At 36.6% G+C, this 14,289-nt stretch overlaps 1 protein-coding gene across 11 annotated transcripts in view; it reads left to right on the forward strand.

Annotated features, from left to right (window-relative positions):
- PTPRK (protein tyrosine phosphatase receptor type K) overlaps nt 1-14,289 on the forward strand; it is a 376,330-nt gene that overhangs the window by 324,264 nt on the left and 37,777 nt on the right. For 7 of the 11 annotated variants that reach the window (XM_021547162.3, XM_077782215.1, XM_077782216.1 and 4 more), the window contains exon 14: nt 13,778-13,916. In XM_021547162.3, coding sequence (XP_021402837.2) covers nt 13,778-13,916 — 139 coding nt within the window. The remainder of the gene's footprint in view (nt 1-13,777; nt 13,917-14,289) is intronic. The other 4 variants (XM_077782214.1, XM_077782217.1, XM_077782222.1 and 1 more) reach the window with 1 other exon arrangement.

A 14,289-nucleotide genomic window follows, 5' to 3' on the forward strand; every position in this document is an offset into this window, starting at 1 on the left:
ACTGTGCTTATCTTTAGATCTAATCTGATTTGGATTAATTCATTTGGTCAGTAGAGTACTTTTATAAGTAATTTCTTTAAGCTTAGGAAGAGGTGTACAGACTTAAAAACCTTAAAAGAAACATCAAGACTAAAAGCAGTGCAGTACTTTGAGACTGTAATTGTTTGACTATGAAGCAGGGGCAAAGGTAAGGGAATGACAGGATCCTTGTTGATATTTTCTGTTAAGTAGAAGGTAACACCACTTCCCTCATTTCAGTGATGTTGATTGGTTTTTTCTATCTGCACAGTAGGAAAGAGGATGTACTTGCTCCAGCTAAAGGTGATGGCTTACTAGCAGTGACCCAAGGAGGCTGATCTGTAAATGACTCCAAGCAGATTTAATAGTGCCTTTCAGTCGTGATTCCTAGCACTATTTGCATTCCTGTTCCACCTGTCTCACAAAAAGGAAGGCAATTTATGCAGAATTAATAGTAGTTTTCTGTGGTAGCAGCACAGAAGAGTTCCCGCTGCTAACCAGCACAAGGGATGGACTTTCTAGAGTGTGTGAAATAATATCTGTAGCAAGTCCGGATTGTGCCTTTGGAGAGAAGGAAAGAAATAGGCCACCTCTTTCACTCACAGAGATCCACATTCAGATTAGCTTCTCTTTTCATTGGCATATATCTCTCAGATTCATGTAGCTAGGGATATAATTCCAGTCCAATTTAAGCCATCATTTTACAATCACAAATCATTGATTTTATTTACATTTCTTACTTTTCTTTTTCAGCATTTGTCCTGCTGAAGTATTTCAGTGATATAAAATGCTTTTATGGTTTTCTGAGGAAGTTTTATGTAGTCCCAAGTTGTTTAATATTTGCTTCAGAAATAAATTATTGTTCTCCACTTTGTGTTTCTTAAATGCTTGAAATATGCAAACAATTTTGTATTTAATTTTACTTTTTGAGTATTTGGTAGATAACAGGCGTGACCATATCAGATTGCATTATGTTTTTATATAGTACTTACTAGATTTATCACTACACCAGAATCAGGCAAGAAAAGGTCTTACCAGATATTGTCATTCCATTAATTGGCTAGTTTATTTCCCAGGTGTACTTTTTACATATTCCCAGGTGTTTCTTTTTACATATTAGTTAAATTATGACAATTCATCTGATTTATGAGAGCTGTTCAAGCAATCTGGAAGTCATCTCCTGTATTGATGCTGTCTGAATATATGAGGATGAATATCAACCCAAGTTTGAAAATTGTGCCCATCTATCTCTAAGAAAGCTGATATCATTACTTGGGTTGTAAGCAATAAGAAGCTGAAGTGAACCATTCATTAAAGTCATACCAAGTTAGTGAATGAAGAAAGCCATTTTGCCCTTCCTTGAAAGGAAGAAAGACCATTTTTGCCATGAATGGCCAGGAATACCTGGTTATAAATGGGAACTCACAGTATGGAGTGGCCTGTATGTTTCAAAATGCAATTCACAAATGCAATTCCTTTGCCAAAGGAACAATGTAAATGAGGTATATACAGATGTGTTGTAGCTTGTGTGCTCAACTCTAGAGCATATTGTTTTGATGTCAGTTGTTTAATAGAATCCTTGTTCTCATTTTAAGATGCAAATTTGGTTTTGGTCATTGTTAAACATAGCTCAGGGCCTCTGTATAGATATTTCTGCCACCTCATCTGCAAGAGTTCTTGGCACTCCATCAGTTTAAGGTGATTTTCTCCTCCAAATCAGTCACATTTTAATCAGATCACAACTGACTGAGAACCCTAAAATCAGATTTACAGCATAAATACCAGAACAGTAATCTTCTTTGCTGACAATCCATTACATAAATCATAATACAATATTGCATGTTATAGTTGGCTTCATTTATTTTGACTTGTATGTGCATTTGAAACTTGTGTTAAATATATGGTTCGGGCTTTTTCCTTTGATACAATTGTATTTTCCTGTAGAAACTAGTGGAGAAAGCAGCAGCCCAAGGCATATCCAATGCAGAGCTGGTAATTTCATCCTCTGGATAAAAACAACCAAACACTCTATACCTGTGTAAAACATCAGCACCTGAGAGGCCATCAAAGTCATTTTCAAACTGATACCTTTTTGTTTTGCACACTGTACAGCCCATTACAACTTTTCCTACAGCCTCACTGTATTCTGCCAGACTCTGTGCTTTGTGAAATTAAAAATTGCTTTTCCTTTACTTTATATGAACCAGTAAAACAACAGATATAAAATGTTCATCTGTCTTTAATCATAGAAGTTCTCTATTATATCTAGTTCCCCATCACCATCTTGTATGAATATTTCCTTGAGTAATAGAAATAACAAAAAAACTCTTTCTTTTTTTCAGATGAGGGAGATTAATTGGAGTTTAAGATTTGAAGATAACAAAACTTCAGTATTAAAAGGAAAAAATGTGAAAATGTAGGCCCAAAGGTTCAGAAAGTGGCAATACACTTTAAGTCTGTTTTCTTGCAGGCATGTTTTGTCCTGTAGTCTGCAGGACTGCCATGTCTTCTTTGCACTTGAAAGTTTCTTTGACATATTAATAATGTAGGAATATATAGAAAGAGAGGCAACAACATGGTATGAAAGGCTTTTAGTATCATTACAAATCCTGATCTGAACTCAGTAGTCAATGGCAGTCAAGCCTCAGCTGTGATTATTGATGTGTTTTTCATACAGGTGTCATTGCATTTGCTGCATGTTGTTGCAGTGTCATTATGGTTGCATTTCTAGAGGTCAGATGTGGTAAACAAGCCTGTGGACAGGCTCTTGACTTCTTACACAGGGTTTAAGGCTTAGGTAACATATTTGGGTTGGAAATGGCGGTGTAGCAGAAGATGACAAAGCTTTTAGCCAGCTAAAGGCTGTTGCACTCACATCACAGCTGGTAGACTAGCATGGATAAGCACCATGGCTTTGGATGTTTCAGTCCAAAATCAGGTGGCTGAGCTTAAAGTGCTGACATAAGACCTTTCAGATTTATTTGGATAAGCAGATTTGGGAGCAACTGCATAATTAGGGTAATGGCTGAGATTGTACTTGCAGCCTGCTGTGATGTGCAGCTGGGTGATACCCCCCCACTGGTTTGGAAGAGGATATTTGCCTTTCCCTCATGCTCCCTGCCATCCAGCTGCTTAAGACACCTGTTAGTGCTAAAAGGTTCCATAGAACCTCAAGAGTTTTGACCCATGCAACTTTCTGTGAGTGGATGCTCTTCAGATGGGAAGGTTTTAAAAGGGAAAAAAAATAAAAGGTTCTCTGTCATGGCGGTTGCACTTCTGGTGCAGTTGTTTACCAGCCAGCCTGGTGGACTCCTACAAACACTGCACCATGTCATTAAGGTATTATAGAACTGAAGAAGTTGTGAAAATTTTCTCTAAATGGGAGAATATAACTCTTGTGAAAGAAAGCATTTCTTCTTCTTTTAGAGTATATATGTATCTATATATGCATACACACTCACACACACACATATATATATATATATATGTGTTTTCTCTTTCTATTTTTCACTATTTGAAAAAGTACCAAAATTTACAGGAAAAATATACTGAAGGCTGGCAGTCCTGACAGTAATAATCTAGGATATTAAGAACAGATGGGTACTATTAAAGATTTCATATAAACTATACATACATATATATATATATATATATATATGCTATGTATAAAATTTAATCTATGCATGTTTGGAAAAACTAGGACCTACCTCCAAAGGAAGAATTAACCACTTGTTTTCTTGGAAGGTTTCTGTTTATTTTCTTACCTTTCACCATTCTGAATGGCAAATAACAACTGATGGCTGCTATCAAAGGCTAGATTTAGTACCATATAAGCTTTAATTTGTATAGGTTTGGGTTTTTTGAAAGAATAAAGGAAAGGTGTTCTGTTCTTCATTGCCTCCATCTTTTGATTCCATCTACAATGTTATTAGCACTGCATTTGATATAAGAAAATTTTTCATCTCATTTTCTGTATTTTGAGATATTGTTCTGAGTGAGAGTTTGCACTTTTCTGGTGGAGAAGAGTTAAGCTGTTCTTACTTCCCTCAGTGTAATTACACAGCTGTGCATTAACTCTGCAACTCCTACACTACCAGTAAATTCTCAGTTGTAATTTTATAGTTGCTTAAATTAGCAGAAGTTATTCATAGAATGTTATTTCCAATAAATATAGCAAAATTTAACTTCAGGCACTTGAGAGTAATATTTTTCACATAAACCATGTCATATAAGTAATAATGATCATGATAATGTACTTTCTCTGTTAACTTCCTAAATGCTATCTGGTGGAAAGATGAGGGATTTTTGTATATTTGTTACCAAACATTGCTTTTTAAATAAATTTTTTTTAAGAATTAATTCTGAGCTAACAAGCCATAATTAATTCTGAGCTAACAAGCCATAGAGGACTAATTGTCAGCATAGGTAGCTTTTCAGTGCAGTGTCTTGCACAGTTGAAATTTTATATCATCAAGAGAGATTTTATCTTTAAAAACACATGTTTTTGAAGGCAGCTTGTTTAGAGTAAAACTTGAAAGTTGATTGATTTGTAATGTAGCCAAACACTAACTTAACAAATTATCTCATTAGCAGGAGGCTGACTGCGTTTATATGTTCCCAAGAAAAAATGCTGCAACAGATCTAACAACAAGTCCATTGTGCTTAAAAGGGAAATAATCCCAGTGACCTTAAGAAATGGTAGCAGTCCATCCAACAAGCAACTTTTAAATGGCTTGTTGATGAGGTAGATCAGAGGATCGTTCTTAGCTGATACCCCTTTCCAGAAAATCAGAGAGCAGTAGTTGTTTGTATTTCATTGTTTCAGTCCAATACTTTACAGTATGCATGTTATGTATTTCTACATTCGTTTCTTTACATACCCTTTTCAAGGTCTGTTAGTACACATGCCATGAAAACATTTTGTTTGAATTTTTAGATCTCTCCATATTGGCTACTAAAAGAAACACATCAAACTGCTCGAGAAAATCTTATTTTGAATTTTTTTTTTTTTTTTTTTTTTGGCAAGACACAGACAACTAACCAGATTTCCAAAAAAATAAAATAAAATTTCTCTGAATTTTTCAATATTTCAAACATGCAGCTATTGCACAATGAGAGCTGATGTTTTATAACAAGAACTTAATATGCCCAATAGTTTATATTTTAGAAGATCTATAGGATTCTAAAACCTTATGAGGGTTGACACACAGATTTTTTAATGTAAATCTCCAGACTTTGCTCTGTTGTTGTGACCTGAAAGAGAACATCAAAATTTGAAAAAACACAGTACCAGACCCATGAAATATGGTATCCTGATCCATTTCAAATATTTATTATTTGTTTTGAAGCTAAGGCAGTCCAGAATGGGAAGGGAGAAAAAAGATTGTGTCATGGATTTTCTGGTCTCAAGTAGACTAATGACTAGACTCTAATTTATCCACATAAAAAGTCAGCAAAGTAATTTGTTCTGAATGTTTTGGAGTTGAAAGTTCCAAAGGTAGCTCAGCTACCTGCGCTTCATCATGGGCTGTGACCAGGAGGAGTCTCCATTCTCTTGGGCAGTGATATTGTGAGATGGGGACAGGCCATGTTCCTCTGTGTTTGCTCTTTTCTTTGAAAGGTGCCATTTCAGAAGCCTTAGCCCACATGTTGATCTTGTGTCCTGTCCCAGCTGAACTAGACGCTGACAGTGTAACTTCGGTTTACACCTCTGTGTAAAATGCCTTGTCAGTATTGGCCCAGAGCTTTTATGTCCGGGGGGCACAGTTGCATCACTGACCCAGCTCCCTTAAAGCTAACTTGGTTTATCTCTGCACAAACAGCTGTTTTCTGGCAGAGGATATCAGCCTGCAATTCAAAAGCTGTAAAACCTGTGGATTATGACATTCACTGAACATCCTAATTCCCCATAACCAAATCATATCCTTGTCATAGTTTTAAAGATATTAAAGTACCTGCAAAGTACACAGCTCCAAAAGCAATCTCTTAGTGGCAAATGTATTAGAAATACATTAATGGCACTAATTTTCTCTTTCAATGTGACCCATGGACAGCAGGGCAGAGTACTGCAGGAACATTGTCTCCTCAGCATTGTTCCTGTGTCTCCTCATTTGCTCATGTCCAAGTTTTCTCAGCTCCTGAGGCAAACAGATTCAGCACTTTCTTCACTTGATACTTCTGAATCTATTAAGGTAAACTCTTTGCTAATTGGTCATAAATTCATGGACATTACTGATTTCAGAGCCCTCATTAATTTTCATTTCAGTCCATTATAGCAGCAGAGGCTTGGTTCACATGATTCCATTTTCCTTAGTTTCCTACCAAAGTATTACCATCAATTAAGTGATCTGAAAGTCTTGGAAAGTTGTAGATATGTGTTTGGGGTTGGTTTTTTTATTTATTGTATATTACTTATCAAAGCAACATTTATCAACATTTGAGGGGGCTTATCAATGCTAGTCGGGAACTGGTCTTTTATACATAAATGTACATATTATACTGGAATTTCAGGGAGCATTATCATTATTGTAGGACAAGAGATGCTGTGCTAGACTATTTAATTAAAATGTATATGAATATTTATAAGCTACGTGTTCGTAATTTTAAAAGTATCCAGTAGCATAAGCTTAGGCTATTTTTCTGCATTATCTGAAAGCAGGATGTGTAACCTGTTTACTTGATACCATATTTGTATGCACAGCAACTTTGAGTCTCCCGGTGCCTAACTTCTACAGCTCCTTACACCATCCCAAATCTGACTAAACATAGTTTAGCCTGAAGCTGTATTAATTTTGATTTTGCACATTAACTATCAGAAGGGGCCCATAAACAGTGTCTGTATCAATTTTTGCAGCAATGAACTTTTATGTGGAGAATATAGTCATATATCATTTTGTCCATATAATGTTTAACTTTTAATATCACACAGCTTTGGGGCCTTTCGGGCTTCTTCTGTTAGGTCAGCTGGCAGCATCTGGAGGTGGTGACACCTCTCCCTTTCCCCCAGCACGGGACACATGAGGATAATGCATGTGTTGCACAGTATGTTGCAACACAAATGTAAGACAGCAGATTTTATCTAAGCATCACCTCACTACTCTCTCCTTTCAGGACAAGTTCAGAGAAGAGGCTGGTGATGGCTGGGATCCCCCTTTTCACTGGCAGAGCCTGTTAAACTCTCTTCCTTGGGACAGTCAGGAGCCTGGTTACTATGGTGACTGGGATGAACCAGACACTTCAGCTCAGGGAATCATAATTTCTGTTCATAGTCATGTACAATTTTTCTTTCTAATAATGCCACCTAAAAAATCTGTAATTTAGAATCCTGGAAGCAACAACTTATATGAATCCAAACCCCAGTAAATTTCTAGCATGCCTTCATCTCCCAGAAGCTGTAGTCCAAAAGAGAAATTCTTTAGGAGCTATAGGGAAGGGAGAATTGTGGAGATTCCTTTCCCACTAAATAAATCTTCAGCTTTCAACTTGAGAAAGAAAAATCAGTAGTGCTGTGCCAAAGTGACCCATGTGAGGATATCTCTAAGACCTCATGAATCATGTGCATAGTCTGCTAGAACAAGTTGCACATCCTGTCCCCTGATCCTTGCAAATATACATTAAAATATATTTTCAGCAAATAGAATCAGCTCAGGCTTTTTTTTTAAACTTAATAAAGCTAAAAGTGATTGTGGATCTTTCACTGAACTTGAATTTATTCATTAAATTCAAGCCTTATGAAAATTTGTTTAATTGCACGATGATTATCACTGTAGCAAAGCAGTAAAAAAAAACAAGACTGATGCAGATGGAACAGGCTTTCTGGGCAGATGATTAAAACACAGGGCAGACCAATCTAAAAAAATATGTCAGAGAATCTCACCTGGTTTTTCAACAAGCCCTTTTCTCAGGTGGTAGACTGACATCTCCAGAGATACCTTCAGTTTCATTTGATGTTATCATGATGTTACCTTGTTGAACTCATTCAGATGTCATTCCTGGATTTAATTAAAAGTTTTTGAATGTCACATAACAAAAGTGCAGAACAGATTATCTTGAGCACAGCTATTTTGAATATCAAGCTATGCAGCAATAACACTAGTTTGTGAGAATTCAAAGATCTGCCATAAACAGAAATTAACATTCAAAGAAAATGCAGTGTAATAAAATAGCAGCTTTAATCATGCATAAAATTGAGTTTCTTCCCTTGCTCACAGAAAGAAAAACCCAGAATAAAATGCTGTGAATGTTAAGAGAGTCAAATTGTATGGTGAGTAGGTTAAGTATAAAAATGTTGTTCAAAACTTCTGATTTAAAAGCTGTCATTTGGAAGGCTGGCTGTTCTCTTAGTGGTACCATGCAAACAACCCTGCAAAATCCTACCAGAATTTTCTGCTTGAATAATTGTGTTTGGATGAGCAAGTAGAATATCATTATCTCGATTCCTACACAATCTTCTTGGGAAGGTATAGGTGAATAGATTTTGTGCTGAGTGTCATAAATTCTCTGACAATTTTGCAAGGCTCTGTGTAAATTTTGAACCACAGAAGGAAGGAAAACACAGGAAAGAAATATATGCCATGACTTATGCCACAGTATACTTCAAAACTTAAGTGAAACTAATACGCATGTGCTCAGTTTTAGAAGTAGATATTGATTTTTTTTGTGTGCATTTGATTAAAAATGTGGTTAAAAAATTTAGAGTAATTAAGTACATCAGGCAATTGTGAGAAGATGGACTCTACCTCACCTGTTCAGAATTTTACTGTCCCTGAGAGAGTTAGCTATACTAGTCTAATTTAGTGCTGTTCACAGTTGAACTTCATGCTATTAATCATGGAAGTTGACTGATTGAATACTCTCCTCTACTATCTATGAAAACAAGAAGAACAACTTCTTATATGGTGACTGTTACTGGCTATGTGCAGAGTCAGAATCACTGGATTAAGTTATTTTATGAACTTTGTGAGTGGGACTGTGGGATATGATTATCATTGCTGTTGATTAGTTCAGAAGAAAGACAAGTAGATAAATAGCTAAAATCCAGTGTTCACCTCCCAGTCTAGCTCATAAATCTTGGTGTAGGCAGCTATTTTTGTACAGGCGGAACATGTAGTTAATGCTTTGTTTCAGGTCAGAAACTCTTCTTGAAAATTTTATGGAAGATGAGTTTGCATGGATTGAAAACTGTTGGGTTATCTCCTCTCAGATTTACAGGATCAAAATGCAAAATGCATATATTGATATGCAAGGCAAAGTCATAGTAAAAATTAACACTTAATTCATTATCTATAAGAGTAAGGCTGGCCAAAGGAATTAGTAGTCAATAGAGAGTTCATTTTTGTGTGATCATGTTTCTGTTACCATGCAAGGTTCTTTTTCAGATCAATAAATTACTTTTTAATAGAGTCTGATGTTCAAGATATAAGAGAGCATTGCAGGACTACATTACTAAAAATTAGTATTAAAAGTTAGTAAAGCATGTGTTTTTATAACTTAAATAATTTTAGAGCATTTTTGCCCTTTTTAGAAATACACACTTGTTAATTCCAATTGTCAAAATGATTGTATCTCTCCAATTTAGAGATTTTGTGTTAGGATGTGGTTATGTACCTTGTCAAAGGCTTACAAAAGGCCAGATAGATGACGTCTGTAACTTTTCCCTTGCCTACTGATGTAGTCACTCCATCATAGAAGGTCTCTCAATTGGTTAGGCAAGATTTGTTCCATGTGAATCCCTGGTTACTTGAGTTGTTTTATTTGGCAAAACCAGCAGCTCAGCCTGCAGAAGAGCTGCTTCAGAGAGCTAAATCCTGGTTGCCTTGTAGAGGGTAGAGAAAACAAGTTCTCAGAGTAAGCAGAAGTTTACTTGCTGCTGTAATCCTTGTGCAATCAGCAGCCAGGAGATATTCACGTACATGTGTAGGTTTAACATGTAGACACAAGGTTTCTCTGTTTTTGTCTCTGGTTATGTACAGGTAAGATCACACATGGTTATTACAATACACTTTGAGCTATCAAAGTTAAAACACATGTAATAGGAAATGCTTTCAAAATCATAGCTTTCATTAAATTATTTTATGCTACATTCAATAGCTCCCTCAAAATAATCATTGCATGCAATACACATAGATTACAGTGTGATTTGTATCTATGACTACTTTCATATAGTCCTCAAATGTAGCATTTAGTCTAAAGAATGCATAGATTATCTGTTGCTGGAAATATATGTGTAATAATCCAATCTTCATTTAAGTTCAAAGCTTTTTTTTTTTTTTTTTTTTTTTTTTTTTTTTTTTTTGTTGACATTGGCAAGACAGGTATCATTTTGCCAGTAGATTTTAGCATTTTGGGTATAGGAGGCTCATCCACTGATTATACACTTGGTTAGTGTATGACTATTCAATGACATTTTCCTCAACTAATTTAGGACTCTGTGGTGCATTTCTATTGGGCACCAGCTTTATCTCATAAGTAGCCTTAAAGTTCATGGAATGAGTTACTGTCCCTTGCTTCAAAACCCTTAATGTAAGGAAACAAGAACAAATAGTCAAGCAGTAGATATCCTCCTGGCTTTCCACTGTTGCTCGAAAAACTTGACAGAGAGCTTCATCTTGAAGTTACTGATAATCCAAACCAGTTATTTCCTAGACTGTATATAATAAAACACCTGTTCCTAAGTTAGCCAAATATGTAAACACCCTTGGTAACCTTTTCTTCAGATTTTCTGAGATGTGGATGGTTGTTTTTCTAATTTAACTCTTCTGAATGAAACAGCTGTGTTTGTGATCATGCAATAATTTTAAATATGACTATGAGAAGCACATATATTGCAGCTTGTTCTATCAAGTCATAAGGGTCCTGTGTTTCTCCAAGGAAGTGTGAAACAGGTCTGTCATTCTTTCCCCTTCACTCTGTCATCACTAATACTCCTTTGAAATACCACTGTCCTGATCCAAGCTCAAAGCCTGTACTGTTGGATGCATTTTTGAGCCTTCAAGTTTTGAAGTGTATCTTTAGGTCAAATCCCTATCATTCATGTTTTGAAATCTCTCAGAGACTTGGCCTTAAATCTCCATCCACACAACTAAATCTCTTGCTCCAGCCTTAGTTATTTTGCAGATTGAGTAGTTCTTACCTTTGCTAGGTCAGAGCTGTCCAGCTGCACTCACACTGTACAATTCCAAACACAGGAAATATCCTGTTCCTGCATTCTCCCTCTTTACCCTTCCCATGTCCTTGCTTTTTCTCAGTACTCCATACAGCAAGCTTGACTTTTTTTTCCCCATTGGCATATAAAGCCATTTATATTTATCTTAGATTTGTCCTTTGACTCTACTGATTGGCCTTTTGTCTCTACTGCTTATCAAATGTTCATTCACATTTGTCACATCCAGCCCAACTAATACTGGACTGGAGTTGATTGAGAATGTTGAATACTTTCATCTTCCAGTTCTGCCTCAAAAGTCATGCCCCTCATTTCCTCTGTTAGACAACATCAGATGTGCATACAACATTAATTCTAGCTAGTGTGTGTTGTACATGCAGACATCTCCTGCCTGATCCCTACTTTTATCCCTTGACACCTCAACAACACATATAATACAAACAAAAAGTATAGTATTCAGTCCTCACAGGTTATGTATGCAAGTGTGCATGCAGGCATGAATTTACATACAGAAGGAAACATTGAGTATTTCTCAGCAGAGAGAGTTCAAGCTGTAGGTGAGAGAGATGATTATAATGATGAATTCTTATGATGATGATTAAGTTTTATGATTAAAGCACTGCCAGGTCTCTCACTGTCTGTCTAGCTCTTGTGTGGGTGTCTGGGAGAGAGCACGTTCCTAACTCAGAAGGTTTTTCTGAGGACAAATTGTTAGGACGTGGTTCAGATACTGCAGAGATGAAGGTTGCACAAATAAGTAATAAAGAGTAATTTTAAACAACAGCATTATCCTTCCCTCAAAAGGTACTATGGGTTCGTGCACATGGAATACGAATAGAAATGATCTGTGTAACGTGGCTAAACCCAGAAAGTATAATTTACCAATTATCCCTGATAATGACTAGCTTCCTGAATTAAGTCTATTTTCAGGGAGCAGAAGCTTCTCTCTCATATGACTTCACCTTGGTTTTTGTTCTGCTGCTTTTGGTGATCTGTTGAGAAGCATCCTAGTTTCAGACCAAAGGACACTTTCTGTGTAATGACATAAGTATGGTGGTATCAACAGCTTGTAACTTATTCCACATGAAGATGCCGTGAGGGGAGAGGTTAAGTGGCATCTGCTGCAGGCCGGGTGGAGAGTGAGAGAAGAAGGGCCAGAGGGAGAGTAAGCACACGTACCCGTTCATGCCAGTGAGTAGAGGAAAGGCCACAGCCTTAGAAAGCAGGAACTAGAGAACTGGAAAGCCACTTTCTATTCTACAAGTAAACATCTCAAGTGATTTCACCCCTTGCTGAAACCTATTTCTATTTTTCGTATTTTTACCAGGCTGGAAAAGCTCCTGTTCTTGACCCGTTTTACACTGGGCTGTTATGTAAAGAGGTGCAGACTGAATGGCTGTGCACTTTCATGTATATTCTACTTTTCTCTCTGCTGTAACCTGTAGCCTCAGCCCACTCAGCTGTGTTCTGGACTGGTTTCATCTCTCTGTAGAACAGTGGTTTGTGGGGTATCTTTCAGGGCTTATAAACAGAAATAAAACTACTGCTGACTTTATGCTTGGCTTTGTGGATGACCTTATTTAGAGAATCAAAATTCCAAGTAGAATGCAGATCTCAGACCAGATGCTGTAAGGAGAATTAATGTACAAAGGTGGACTGAAACTGCGTGGAGCACAGGAGCTCTGCAGCTTAAGGTTCACACTGCAGTTTGGAAAAAAGTGTTCTCCTATTTGTGCGTAAATGTTCTCTTACTATTCAGTGTTAATTATTCTATATTTAGTATCTGAAAAAAATAACAATAAATGAAATAATGGTGGTAAGTTGATAGATTGTCTCTGCTTTGTCTTCTGCATTTTAATACAGTAACTTATTTGGAAATTCAGGTACATAAACACTTCTTCTGCCTGTGCAGAGGTGTGTATATATACATATATATCTATACATACACATATTTATTCAGCTGTATACATACACTTGCAAGGAGGGCAACAAAGATGGTGATGGCCTTGAGGGGAAGCTACATGAGGAGCAGCTGAGGTCACTTGGTCTGTTCAGCCTGGAGAAGAGGAGATGGAGGAGAGACATCATTACAGTTACAGCTTCTTGTGAGGTGAAGCAGAGGGGCAGGATCTGATTTCTCCTCTCTGGTGCCCAGTGACAGGATGTGAGGGAATGGCCTCAAGCTGTGTCAAGGGAGGGTTAGGTTGGTTATTAGTAAAAGGTTCTTCTCCGAGAGGCTGGTTGGGCACTGGAATGGGCTCCCCAGGGGAGAGGTCACAGCGCCAAGCCTGACAGAGCTCAAGTGTTAGTACAAAACCCTCAGGCACATGGTGTGACTTTTGAGGATGGTTCTGTGCAAGGCCAAGAGTTGGACACGATGATTTTTGTGGGTCCCTTCCGATTATGCTTATTCTATGGTTCTGTTAAATTTATACAGTGTCTACATACATATGTGTAGATGTTTAAACACATGATGCCTGTATCTATATTTTGACTACTTTATTAAGACACACACATATTTTAAAATTATCATCAATAATTATTTCTTTGTCTCTAGTGCTTACACATTTAAGTAACTTATTTTTTTGATTATTTTAGCAGCAGCAACAGAAGAACCTGAGGTGATTCCAGATCCCGCTAAACAAACAGATCGAGTGGTGAAAATAGCAGGAATAAGTGCTGGGATTCTGGTATTCATCCTACTTCTTCTTGTTGTCATATTGATCGTGAAAAAAAGGTAAGAAAATTATCTGTGCTGAATGGTCTTTTTTTTTTTTCCATACCTATAAACAATTTTTAAAAAATGGGTTTTTACAGGTCTTTAGGAAAAAAAAAAGTTTTGGGACTGGTAGGTTGATTTGTTCCATTTGGTTGGTTTTTGGATTAGTTCCTTGTGTTTTCTTTCCGTTTTGCTGTGATTCTTAGGATATCTTTAAAGACAGGATCTCTTTATATTTAAGATTTTGATAACTATAAATTTTCTCATACTTATTTATTTCCAAGGATTTTTAAGTTGGAGATGGAAGAATATACAGATTGTTAAAGTGGGTGGAATTGAAATTCATGGTGCCTTTTTTATTTTTTAAAGTAAAGAAAAATTAATAGCTTAT

This window comes from Lonchura striata, chromosome 3 (genome assembly GCF_046129695.1).
Source record: "Lonchura striata isolate bLonStr1 chromosome 3, bLonStr1.mat, whole genome shotgun sequence".
NCBI lineage: Eukaryota > Metazoa > Chordata > Aves > Passeriformes > Estrildidae > Lonchura > Lonchura striata.